The sequence below is a fragment of the Girardinichthys multiradiatus genome, chromosome 22 (assembly GCF_021462225.1).
Source record: "Girardinichthys multiradiatus isolate DD_20200921_A chromosome 22, DD_fGirMul_XY1, whole genome shotgun sequence".
In the NCBI taxonomy this organism is placed as follows: Eukaryota; Metazoa; Chordata; class Actinopteri; order Cyprinodontiformes; family Goodeidae; genus Girardinichthys; species Girardinichthys multiradiatus.
Genome location: NC_061814.1, coordinates 27,438,347 through 27,451,167, shown reverse-complemented (window position 1 = coordinate 27,451,167; position 12,821 = coordinate 27,438,347). Strand labels below are relative to the sequence as shown.

The window sequence follows — 12,821 nt, the reverse complement described above, 5'->3', positions numbered from 1 at the left end:
TGAGGATATTTCACGTTTAAATTGTTTCCCAATATTCTACCCTCTGTCAAATTGTAAATTAATATTTATATATTTTTTCAGGTCATTCGTTTATGTTTAGTTACATTTCTAATTACAATAAATTGGATATTTTTTTTCTCCTCTTTCTTTTGACTTAAATATATTGGAAATAAAGTTCTGTCTCATTTATGGAATTACTTTTGATGAAATCAGGCCATGTCAAAAACTGGCATATAATAGACTAGTTGGTTATTAATGAAGCCCCTGTAGCTTCATTTATAAGTTTGTCTCTACCAAAAAACAAAACATCTGCCAACACATTTTGCTGCATGCCCTGAAAAGGACTGTAGACCCTACCATGAATATTAAGGGTCCTGTTCCGTGCAGGGTTTTGGCATTTGTATAGTTTTGGCAGATTCAATGGCATTCCTAAGCTTCCCTGTGACTTCCTGGTAAAGCTCCGTATGTGCTCTTATAAGCAGTTGACCTCTCTCTCAGTTTTTGTTGAACAGTGTTAGTAATCTGTGTTTGAAAATACATTTACTGTATTTTTTTTTTTTTAGAATATATTAGTGATCATTGTAGCCTTATAGTGAAAGTCTTATACGCAGTTTTTACAAGTTAGTATTCAGAATTCTTGCTCAATTAGAACATAGGATAGTCATTAAACAAATTGATTTTTTTTTTAAATAAATGTATAATAATTTGGAGATAAAGCAAGATATTTCAGGAGGTCCACAAACCAGGTGAAAACAGAGAAAGAAAGAACAAGACATATTTGCATTCTGCATTTTTCTTAAATTTACAATCTTTTTTGACTTTGCAGAAACCACGTGTGTTCATTAGTTTAATTTTTTTTGTTTTGTAAGGTTGTATAAAGTATGGAAAACTTCCTGAATGGTAAACAAAAAAAACAAAAAAAAGCTGTCTGCCCTAATTTGTTAAAAAATATATATATATTGATGTTCAGGCGGCTACACCGATGTGAGTTTGACCAGCAGGAGGCGGTAAAATAACATTGGAAACCGCCTGAGTGACGTCATCACGCCGCGCCAAATTCTAACCAAAACAAACGCGAAGAACCTTAACGGATAGCCAGACTCGTACAGTTTAGCGAAGAAGTTATGAAACGGTGTCTACATGATGCTGCAGCCAGACTTGGTCCAGTTTATGGCGGTGGGAGGTGGTCAAGCTCATAATAGCAACAAAGAAGAGGAGTTTAGTGAAGCGACGGAGCAGCAGGAGGAGATGAGGAGAAGGCAAACTGAGGAGGGAAACCCGTTCATTTTCAGTCCGCAGCTCCTCCGTTTGCACAGAGACCATGAGCTGTTTGAGGTAAACACCAACTACACACGGAGCTCCACCTGATGACAAACCCTTTATAGGAACATTACTTACCCGCTGTCACACAAACCTTTGTTGACAGGATGGAGATATTCTCAGACACATGTATCTGCAGGACCTGTTCATCTCAGAGGCAGAGGAGCAGCCAACAACCAGGTAGGTTACAGACTAACCTCTGGATCTGATAGCAGTGGCCAAAACCTCTGAGACAAATTTTACTGCTTCGGTTGTGCTGGTGGCAGTTTGCATTGAGACTGCTAGGAATAATGATCAGATGAACTACAGTTTATTGCAGTTAGAGTGAAAACGTAAACGAGGACATGGCAGCCGATAGTCAGTCTTATTGAAACAGAAGAGCGGGATGGTTGCTTTAAAAAGGAATGCAGCTGAAAATGGTTATTTTGTCAACCATGGTTATCTCCAGGGAAACACATAGTATCATCATTGCTTTGCATCAAAAGCCCTTCACTGGCAAATATATTGCTGCTAGTAAGATAACACCCAAATCTACCATTTACAGAGTCACCAACAGCCTCTTCAAGTCGCCCAGTACAGTAAACAAGTGCCAAAAAACGTCTGCTAATAAGGATTTGATTAATGGAGTGTGTTGCCACCAGTGCAGAGCTTTCTTGGAAATTGCAGCAGGCAAGTGTAAATGAGGTTTTTGAATGCTGGCCTAGTCTCAAGAAGGGCAGCAACATCTCAGACAGACTGACAACCTGCAGAAATTTCCAGGATCTGATTGAGAGGTTTTTTCCTCTAATGTACATTAGCATCCCTTAGACTGAGACATCTTGAAAAAAGGGCAGCACCAAGAAGAAAAGGTGAGCGCTACCACAAGTTGTGTGTCATTCTGACAGTGAAACAACCTGGTATTTATGTGTGTTCACTCACAGTTTTACCAAAACAAAAATAACTGCGATGAATCAAGAATGGGATCAAAATTTCCTCCTAGAACAACTGTGGACCATCATCTTACAAGGTGATGACAAAGTGGCGGAGGGACTGAAGAGTTAAAACTTCCTAGATCTTCTCATTAATAACATTCTTGCAGATTTAATACAATTCATTGATCTATTTCTCAATAAAAGCATTTGAAGCTGATTAAATATTTATTATGGAATTTCAGTACGCTATAGAAACATCTGGCAAAACAACACTGAAGCAGACAAGTATGTGAAATGCAAAATTTCTGACGGTCTTAAAATGTTTAATTTTGGCTCTGCCTCATTGATAGGAGAACAGAAAACACTCAAAAGTTAATCCAGGGTACCCAAATGTTAAATAGACCAACAAATTAAAAACATTTTCATCCTGAATATCTAGAATAACTGAAATTACACTTTAATGAAAGCTCAAAGAGTTGGACAGCTATTTATAAAATCAAACTAATATTTAAAGACATTTTGCTACAGATGTATTATGAAAATTGCTCATTTTTTATTGAGCAAATTTTATGGTTCAAAGTATAAGTTGGGCAAAAATGTAAAAAATTGTCTTGATTTTGGTTATCGTTGTTATAAGTTAAGATATAATATTTTGGTGGAATCTTAGCGCATACATACTAGCGATGTACCAGTCTTTTGATTTTTGTCTGGCTGGTACAGTATTTTTGGATTTCTTTCAAGTTTGGCCTTCTGGTTCCAGTTTAGTTTAATTACAGTAGTTTTTCTCAGCACCACAACACGTACAATCTAATAAACTGTTCTTTAATGCAGGAAATAAAAAAAGATTTGCTGCAAGTTCTTGGATGGAAGACGGAGTTTTGAATCCAACAGCAAATAAAGAAATTACAAGATTATCTCCATTTATAGAGAACAGGAACAGTCATTAACTTTTTTTTATCTGATTACTTTCTAAACTCAAAAGCACAGTGAGACAAAGAAGATCCTGTTTGCTGCCGGATTTTCAGGTTTTAAAAATTAGTCGTTTTCAGGTTTGATGCATTTAATAGACAAGTCGAATGAGAGCTCCTCTGCCCTTTAACTGTGTTTACATTATATGAAAATAAGAAACAATGTTGTTGGCTCAGGTGTCAGTGACATTCCTTCTCCTCATGTCCTTCTCAGCGTGTCTGAGTTTGCCTGTCACATCTCCGGCTGTAGAGTCGTCTTCAGCACACTGGATGAGTATGAGCACCACTACAACTCCCTGCACAGACACGTGTGCTGCTCCTGCCGCCGCTCCCTGCCGAGCGCACATCTCCTGGACATTCACCTTCAGGAGTGGCACGACTCGCTTTTCATCATCCTTGCCCAAAAACAGGACATGGTGAGCCCAGCACTTCCACCCTCCTAAGCTTTTAGCCACAAATTCAACTAGAAGTGATTTATTTTAAACAAGATTTCTTGGTGCCTTTCAGTATCTGTGTCTTGTGGAGGGCTGTGGTCAGAAGTTTAGAACAAGTCAGGAAAGGAAGGACCACCTGATAAGAGTTCACAAGTATCCGCCGGACTTCAGATTCGACAAAAACAGAAAGGAAAAAGGGTAATTCTATGATTTGTCCACTAGATGGCACTGAAACGCTCATAGGCACTTGCAGTGTATAAAATGACAAAACCACAGCTTTTCCTGTGTTAGGTCTTTATTTGTTAAATGCCTTAACATTGAGAGAGAATTTAGAGACTTTTACATTATTTTCTTGAAATTCAGAAATCAACCTGCTTTTTCTTATTCTTTGGTAAAATTACCTTTTAAACTGTATGACTCAGGTCGAGCATTTTATCCTTCCAGACGCTTCATACAATAATGTTCTGGGATTTTTTCCCTTTCCACCTAACTGAACTGCTCTAACCGAGTAAGGAAACCTACAAGCCTGGCTTGCACACACCCTTTCAGTTCTGCCTACAACTGAAGATACAGTAAAAAGGATATATTGTGAGAAATACTTTGCACTGTTCTAAAATAGATAAATTACTTACTGTAATTATTGGTTTCAAAAACTTTATTTAAAAAAAGATTTAGAAATGAATTTGTTATTTTGTAATGATGTTATTGATTTTTACTGATATTTTATGCTTTAAAAATCCACAATTTGCTAACAACGCTTTGTTTTTCTTATTACATCAGATGTTGTGATCAAACAGTTACTCAGTAACTATTTCTGCACCAAGCCTTGACTTCCTGGCTGATGTATTCTTTTATTTGTCATTGCAATTGTAGATTCCCACGAAATTTGTCCTGTGCATTTAACCCGTTGCTTCATGAGCAGTGGGTGGCTGTGCAGTGGCCGGACAGGATTTTGGGACTAAGGGTCTTGCTCAGGGACCCAAAGTGGCAATCAGTGGGATCTGAACCAGGGTGCTTGCACTTAAATTTTATTTTCATCAAAGTGCTTCTTTACAAAAAAATAAGGTCTTTGTCACCGGAGTGCATTTGACAACTGTAATCTGGCTTTTTGTGTTGCTTTTGGAGTAATGTCTTCTTTCTTACTGAGTGGCCATATAAGCCATGTCTTGTTTTACTGTTGATATCAACGCTCTCTTACCACCTTCAGCCAGCATCTTCAAAATGTCTTAAGCTTTTGTTCTGGGGTTGATGCTCACATTTCACACCAAATATGTTCATCTCTGGAACACAGCCATGTGTAGCCATCAAACCCCAAAGATGGCTGGACATTTCCATGCTGTTTATAATTGCATACCATTGTTTGAAGGGATGAATGCAGCACCTTCAGGCATGTGGAAATTATACCCAAGGATGAACCAGACTTGTGGAGATCCATAATTCTCTTTCTGATATCTTGCCTGATTTCTTTTCATTTTCCCATGATGTCATCTAAAGGAAGCAGTATGATGTGTTGCCTTTAAATACATCCACAGGTGTGTCTCTAACTATTTAAGTAATATGCCATTCTCTAAAAAATTCCTGTTCATTAATTCTGGTATTTAGCAAATTAGAAATAATTTTGAAATCCTGACCCAAAACAGGAAAAGTTTACTCAGATTTAATATTGGTGAGGAGAAAAAAACGTTATACATCCTGATGGGTAAATAAATATTTAGTTTCAACTCAATACTCTTGATTTAAAATTAGATCCACAAGGGTTGTCTTTGCATATTTAATAAAATCAATGTGCTTATTTTTAAAATGATGTTTTTCTTTTTATAGAACCAGAGACACGAGGAGAGAGCAGAGGACAGACACGGCCATGGAGGCAGCAGACGATGTTTCTAGGTCGGAGGGTGTGTGTGAGGTTATGTGCAGCGTTCAGTCCAACCAGCACGAGCAGGAGGAGTCCATGGAGGCGCATGCAAGCAGTGAGGAAGCTGCTCGGATCGAGGACAATTCTGCTTCAGCTCAGACCTTAGAAACAAGCACAGAAGCACTGAAACTAAAATACTCCTACAGGTTGGTCTTTGAAAAAAAAACAACTTGTTAAACCCTAAATGGTATAAAATTAAATGTAGATATGTTTGTTGAAGAGCAGCCTTAGTCCCCTAAAGATAAATCTTTGGCCTGTACGTAGTTAAATCAGATAAAAAATCAGTTTGGTGAAGCATTTACTGCAGATTGTCTCATAAACAACTTGTTGAATTTAAAGTGTTTATTCTGTGTTTTTAACAGGGTACCTAAAACTGTGTGCTTCGGTCAGGGCTCGGTCCGAGGCTTCAGAGGACAGAGAGGCAGAAGGAAATGAAGCACAACATCTAAGCTCTCTGTTTTCTGTCTTTCAGGGTTCAAATATGTTGCATTTTCATACATTATGTGTTTGCTGTCAGTAAGTTAGTTCAAAGAAAAGTTTTTTGTTTGCACTTTCAAAAAAGAAGATAAACTCTGGCACACTTGATACTGTTGGAAAATTTGATAAAAGATGCAGTGATGCTCAACAATCTGGTGTTAAGGATGTTTTTGATTTCACATAAATGGTAGAAAAGTAGAGGAACATCAACATTTTTGCTAAGAAACACTTTAATACAAATAGTGTTTTCGGTCATATAAAATACATTGTACATTAATGACTGCAGTGAGTTTGGTAGATGCAAAACAACAATAGTTTCAATTATTTTTTATAGCAAATTTAAATGGGAGTTCATAAGTTAATCTCTTTTTAAGGAAATAAAACATGAGGAAGATTTATGGTTTCATTTTTACTGCTGAAACAGTTATAAATAGATTTATGGATTACAATTTTACCTCTAAAGATCTTGTAGCTCACAGTTATGTGAAATGGCAACATTTTATGTAATAAAGACAATGTTGCTGTGAAAACGAGGAAAATGCTCATAACAAAGGCATTTAAAGTTTCTAGACAGAAGCTTAGATATTGTCACACTTTCATTCCTCTGATAACATCACATAAAACACAAGACACCTGATCTGAATGCTTCTGAGTATGTCCATTTGTATTTTTCTTTTCAGGTTTCTCTTTATTTGCATGATTTTACTTATGCTCTGTTCGGCTGCAGCACAACGAGGCTTGTTGCAAAAAAAGAAAATACTGCTTATTTGTTCCTGGATGGTGAAAAGCAAGAAATGAATCTGATCGCTTGGCATTCAGATGGAGAAAAGTTGTTGGAGTAAGCTAAAAACGTCGCTTATCTATAATGATAACTAATGCCTTGTGTTCAGCTTCATGCCCGTGCCTCTTGTGATGTCATCAACTGAAAAAGATGGCGCACAATAAGCAGTTTTAAATTCCTTTAATTGACTTAAAAACTCCTGGTTTTGTGGAATCCTGCAGTGGAAATCCACACCTTGTTATCCAGCTGGGTTTTAATTATGAGTGTCCATTGCTTAGTGATCAAAAATACCCCTCCTGGATTTTTTCCTAATGTACAGTTAAGCCCACAATTGTTTATACCCCTGGCAGACATGTTTCTTCTGACTGGAAATAAAATTGAGGTTTTGGAGTGGCCCAGCCAGAGACCTGACTTAAAGCTAAAGAGAATCTGTGGAGGAAGCTAAAAATTAGGGTGATTATAAGAAGGCCTTCCAAACTCAAAGACTCGCAGCTCATCGGATAAAAAATGAACATATCAGTGAAAACATCCAAGAAGCTGGTCAGTAGTCATAGGAAGGGTTTGACTGCTGTAATGCCAATGAAGATTCTTCCACTGATTATTGAGACGATTCTAAATGATTTCAACTGGTAATGTTTTAAAAGTTAATTTTTTAACTGATAGTTCTTTTATGTTATTTTACCATCTCGTGGAAGATGCCCACCTCATTTCCAATCAGAAGCAGATGTTTTGGTTCAAGGTAAATCATTTTAAATCAACCTGGCTGGGTTATGAATAATTCTGGGCCTCACTGCGGCTTTTTAATATGCTGATCATCATGGGCATGGACCGGATGTGTTTTTGTGAGCCATCAAAGAGAATCCATATAATTTCAGAAGGATTTATTCAAGTTTAGAAGAATTGGTTCTGTTAATGACTGCAACTGGTTCTGTGTCAGACTTGTTTGCTAATTTTTTAGGATTTTTGTACTAAGAAAAGTTTGTTTGAGCTGTTTTGGCCTTCACTTATTCAGGTTTAAAAGGAAATACTTAAGACTGTCACTGACTGACTAATGAATCACTTAATATAACTTGTTTTTGCAAACCACTTTTCTAATGTATTTCAAAGTTCAACAATGTATTTGGGTCAGCTATAGAAATCATCTTTTTGAACCTACTTGTAGATTTATCTTTAACAGAGAGTATTTTTCAGATTAATATGAATTGGTCGTGGTGTCTTTAATAGTCTATGGACCATAAAGAACACTAAGGAACAAATTAAATCTAATGACACTTTTTTAAGGTTGTTTTCATGTAATTTGTTAATCATAAAGATATATAAAAGATCTTCATGAAATAATAAAAATTATACCAAGCTGGCCTATAAAATGGGAAAAAAGTCGTATCTAATAAATAACCCATTTAGTAAAACAACACGGCGGAATCTTATTTTATTTTTATTTTTTCAAGAACTATGCAAATGGTTCCGCCATGGAAAAACAAGTCTAATGGCCTCAAAATGGCCTTTTGCGACCTTTTTCCTAGATTTGTATTGCTTCTAAAGAAATAAGGCAGATGATTCTTGTAAAAATATTTATATAATATTTTCACCCCAACTATAGGGACAATAAATGTCATACAATTTATAATAAGCACTGTAAAAACTATCGGATAGACATTTTTTGTATAATTTGTTATTTCACAACCCATCCACCCCATCCAGTCTTTATGAACAGAATGTGCAATAATGGTGCGCAATAACCGCAGTCTCTGCCTACACCTTCACTTATTGCATATGGTGATTTTATCTGTGTCAGCTGCTTTGTTTTTATATATGTTTACGTTTTTTACCGTTACTATGGTGACGTGTCACCGAAATTTCCCTGTTGCAATACAGTGACAAATAAAAATGCGTATGCCCTTCTTTTCTTATGAAAACATATTTGAAGAATAATCTCCCAACGAAGCGTCCTGAAAAGAGTTAAGTTAAGACAAGTAGTACATCCCGTAAGGCCTGCTGAGTAGTCCGGGGACGGGGAAGGCAGGCCGGGCTCCGTACAGAGACGCTGCGCCCAGGGGTGCGCTCAGCGGGAAAGGGAAGGCGAAGGTCGGCAGCAGCGGCTTCGCAGCCAACTTAAACTTCTCCAGCTCGGCCTCCTGCAGTCTCTTGGCTTTGGCTCTGCGGTTCTGAAACCAGATCTTGACCTGGGTCTCTGTGAGGTTTAGGGAGCTGGAGAACTCTGCTCTCTCCGCGATGGACAGGTACTGTTTCTGACGGAACTTCCTCTCCAGTGAGAGCAGCTGGGAGGTCGTGAAGGGGGTCCTGGGTTTCCTGTTGTTCTTGTGTTTCCGCAGGTTGCACGCAGTTGGGCTGGGGATTCCTGCAAGCAGGTTGGTACAATGAGAAATTGCATGCTCGTCGTGTCAACTGCGTTCAGAAGATATATTTCATGATAACATATCATGTTTGTATGTGAATATGTTGAAACAGTTGGGCTTTCTCTGTGTCAGTTAACAAAACTAATGTAAATTAACTTTTATTTCTTTATAGTGTAATGTAAGGGAACGAGAAATTTGTATTTTTATTTTACAGTTGATTTTAAATATTAGTACTATGACTGGCCAGCCAGTATATGAATGTGGGGCCCATATGTGTAGAAAATAAGTTCAAACTATATAAGCAATACATCTAGCACCCATGGGTCACACGTATATACTAAGAGTTGTCTTACAACACATATACAGTAACGTGGGTCCAATATGTAACATTTGGGACCCAATATTCAGTAATTATATGCTTTCCCCAGTTTGTGAATTTTGGCTGCATAGATCTATTAACCAGAAAACATTCAAATAAACGCAATCCTTAACACATATTGGACTCTTTATTTAAGTTATTTCTTGAATATGAAGAACAGTACATTCATTTTCATTTTTTACTCAAATTTATCAGTGTTATTTTAATGTGTATACTCTGTGTAACTAATGCTGCTAATATTTGCATCTTGGCTTATTTTGTATTTTGTATTTTTTTTTCTTGAAGAAAAAATAAAGAGAGACACCACGACCTTCCGTTTGATTCAACAAACCAAACCTTTCAAAATCAATTCTGAAAGCTATTCGGATTATTACGAGGTTTGATCCTCTAATATTTCATAATTAAAGGATAAAATCATAAAGTACACGTATAAAAGATCATAATTAGTGAAAATCTTTTTAAATGCCTGTAACCAGGCGGCTGTTAAATAACATATAACCATGCATGTTTTATAATAATAATAATAATAATAATAATAATAATAATAATAGAACATCTCAAACTCACTTGTACGTAAAGGGTAGGGATCCTGGAGCCAGGTGCTCTCCCTGTCGCTGAGGTCCACCGCCTCCAGTTGGGATCCACAGACCCCTCTTGGTGACGCACACCCGACCTCCTCCGTGCGGACGCAGCCTGAGCCAAGCTCGAAGGGGTGGAGGCTGCTGCACGGAGAGGGTCTGTCCGATATGAGGGATTCCACACTGAAAGGCAGCTCTGAACTTTTGGTTTTATATCTCCTACCAGGTGCCATGTCCAGCTCCTCGGCTGGAGCTCCACAAACGGCTTTATCCTGAAACGATGTCTCCAAGGCCGATGATCCTTGCGCAGGATTCATTACGCACGACTGCGGTGCCATGCAACCACTTTTCTTCGCCGCTCTCCCCACTGCTGTCAATATTTGCGTGAGTTCACTGGAGGATCAGTGTCATTGCTGAGGTTCCTACGACGCTGCGCATCCGCTGGTAAACTGGCTTTTACGCACAGTGTTGTCGTTCAGTGAAGACCCAGAGGTTTCTCTCTCATCTTACCGCGGGCGAATCAGACTTTAAAACCCTTCCACGTGACTGCTGGAGCGGGCTCTGATAGGACAGACCTTACATATGAGGGCTGGGGTTGATTTACTGTTGATGGTTATTGGCAGATGTAAAACCTGTAACCAGTGGCAGATCAGTAATCTTTGGAATGTAGTGTAGATGTAAGTTTGCATGATTTACTAGAGACCTAACAGGTCAAGCCTGTAATTTAACCGGAAAGCAATCAGTGGTCTTTATTACAGTCACTTCAAGCTTTATGGAAATTGGTAACTGATTTTAAATTAACTGCACAGATCCCGACTCCAGAGTATATGCATGACTTTCAACAGTAATATAAAGAATGGTTCTGTCACCGCGATTACATTGGAAATTGTTAATTTATGTAAACCCACTCCAAAGCTTATGGAAAAGGCTAATTCTGTGAATTAATTTTACCCACAGCAGCTTCCGTGTTTACTCACTTGGTGATCTAAAAACAGAACTTGTGAACGTGAATATTTTATTGATTAAACTCTGTAACTGAAATTAAATCCCTTTTTACAGTCTGGTGGTGTGTCCTGAAGCAGCATTAACCATATATGAAGCAGCCACTGCCAGATGCCTGTTTTTTTAAATTCAAAATGAACAATTCACAAATCTGGAGGACTGAGAATGTCTGCATTTGAATCTAGAAACTTAAATGTTGTAAAACATTCAAACATTAATAGTCTAGATGCTGAAGGTCCATGCTTCATTTAATTTCTTTAAATTATGTTTACAAAACGGTTAGCTAATTTTACTGAAGTATTAAAATGTAATTACTGCAAAACAATGTGACAATAAGATTGACTGTATAAGTTTGATGTTATTTTCAAACAAGAATACAGATTTCTCCTGTTGGTTAAAGTTAACAGAAAGAACGAACAACGAGTTTGCTGGCAAAGTTCAAACAGAAGGGAATGTTTAGCACCCTCCTTACCCATGCTTCAGGGTACATTAAAAATGAAGAGCATTGCTACGAGGATACGAGGACCATTGTTGGATGTCTAATGTGGCCCTGATTGCTGCAGCAGAAATGATGGGGTAAAATAAAGGTCCCAGAAAACTGCTCTGCTTCCTGGAAAAGGTTCCTCAAATTGAAGCATATCTTTAGTTTGCTTCTGCTTTGGGCCGGCTCGTTCTTTGACCAGTATAAAAAATGTACTGAACTGTGAGTTGGTTGTAAATGAGGAAATTTCTACTTACAAAGCTAAATGAATAAGAAAACGGATCCAAAACCTCATAAAAGTGGTGTTACTGAAGCTCTAATTCTTAAAAGCAACATCCATTAAAATGTGCTGGAAAATAAACACAACCTCAGTACTTTGTTATAATTAAAAACCAGAGTTTCTGGGTTTTTATTGATTATACTAAAAATAATAATTCAGACTAGTTTGTGAATACGACTTGTGTAAACGGTGTGCATTCTAGCTATAAAGGATTATAACGAGTGGTACTGTTTGTTGAACGCTGTTATAGAAGACAGTAGTTTATGGTCCTGCTTTATTAAAGCAGCACAGCTATTCAAGCTGTGATTTACCACTCTCTATGTATTTCTAAGAGTTATTGTCACTGTGGCCTCTAATTTAATTGTCTATGCCCATATATTTCGGCCTGTTGTGCTCTTTATTTGCAGCCCCTTTGAGAGTCTGCAAAGGGTTTTATTGAAGAGGCTCGGCCAAATTAGTTTTGTTCCGCGGCTCCTCGCATCAAGTCCAATAATTCCCAATGAAACCAAATATGTGAGGCTTTTTTCCTCTGCTGCTGGATGGGCCTGAAGACTTTCTGTCTGTCTCTGTCTTATAGGACAATTGGTTAAACGAAGTTAACTGTTTCTCTCCCTGAGGTATGTTCCTGCTTTGATCCTGCTGCGCCTGGCGCCTGTCTGCACTGTCTCCTCCCTCTCGCTCCTTGTGTGACGGTGATAGATTGCTGGGTAACCATACAAGCTTTGAATGACTGTAATTTAGAGCACCATTACATTCGCATCTACCTACAGCCAATATTATAACTCTTCGATGAAAAAAAGGTGCATGGCTGTCTTTAACCTTTTATTTGTCTTCTATTGTTTAAAATAAATGTTTTTTTCTTTTTTTCTGCAAAGAGAGTGCACTTGCAAGAAAAATAAAAAAAATCTATCTATAGTACAGCATTACTTGTCTAGTAG

General features: G+C 37.7%; 2 protein-coding genes across 2 annotated transcripts; one reads left to right on the top strand and one right to left on the bottom strand.

Moving 5' to 3' along the window:
- The first annotated feature begins 1,039 nt into the window (after positions 1–1,039).
- znf511 (zinc finger protein 511) lies at positions 1,040–6,176 on the top strand. Its single transcript, XM_047352342.1, has 6 exons — positions 1,040–1,335; positions 1,427–1,500; positions 3,414–3,615; positions 3,707–3,831; positions 5,455–5,694; positions 5,911–6,176. Exons 1-6 carry the CDS (start codon positions 1,141–1,143, stop codon positions 5,981–5,983), a joined length of 909 nt encoding a protein of 302 aa, XP_047208298.1. The 5' UTR covers positions 1,040–1,140; the 3' UTR covers positions 5,984–6,176.
- A 2,187-nt stretch (positions 6,177–8,363) lies between these two features.
- msx3 (muscle segment homeobox 3) lies at positions 8,364–10,633 on the bottom strand. The gene is made up of 2 exons (XM_047352343.1): positions 10,110–10,633; positions 8,364–9,165 (listed from the first exon to the last, which is right to left on the bottom strand). Exons 1-2 carry the CDS (start codon positions 10,456–10,458, stop codon positions 8,771–8,773), a joined length of 744 nt encoding a protein of 247 aa, XP_047208299.1. The 5' UTR covers positions 10,459–10,633; the 3' UTR covers positions 8,364–8,770.
- Between the last annotated feature and the right edge of the window lie 2,188 nt (positions 10,634–12,821).

Bases quoted from the DNA above. Each gene is read 5' to 3' on its own strand.
- msx3 (XM_047352343.1), bottom strand. From the start codon at position 10,458: ATGGCACCGCAGTCGTGCGTAATGAATCCTGCGCAAGGATCATCGGCC. The intron at 9,166-10,109 runs GTGAGTTTGAGA...ACCTGCTTGCAG, and splicing joins TCCCTACCCTTTACGTACAA to GAATCCCCAGCCCAACTGCG.
- znf511 (XM_047352342.1), top strand. From the start codon at position 1,141: ATGATGCTGCAGCCAGACTTGGTCCAGTTTATGGCGGTGGGAGGTGGT. The intron at 1,336-1,426 runs GTAAACACCAAC...CTTTGTTGACAG, and splicing joins GAGACCATGAGCTGTTTGAG to GATGGAGATATTCTCAGACA. The intron at 5,695-5,910 runs GTTGGTCTTTGA...TGTTTTTAACAG, and splicing joins AAACTAAAATACTCCTACAG to GGTACCTAAAACTGTGTGCT.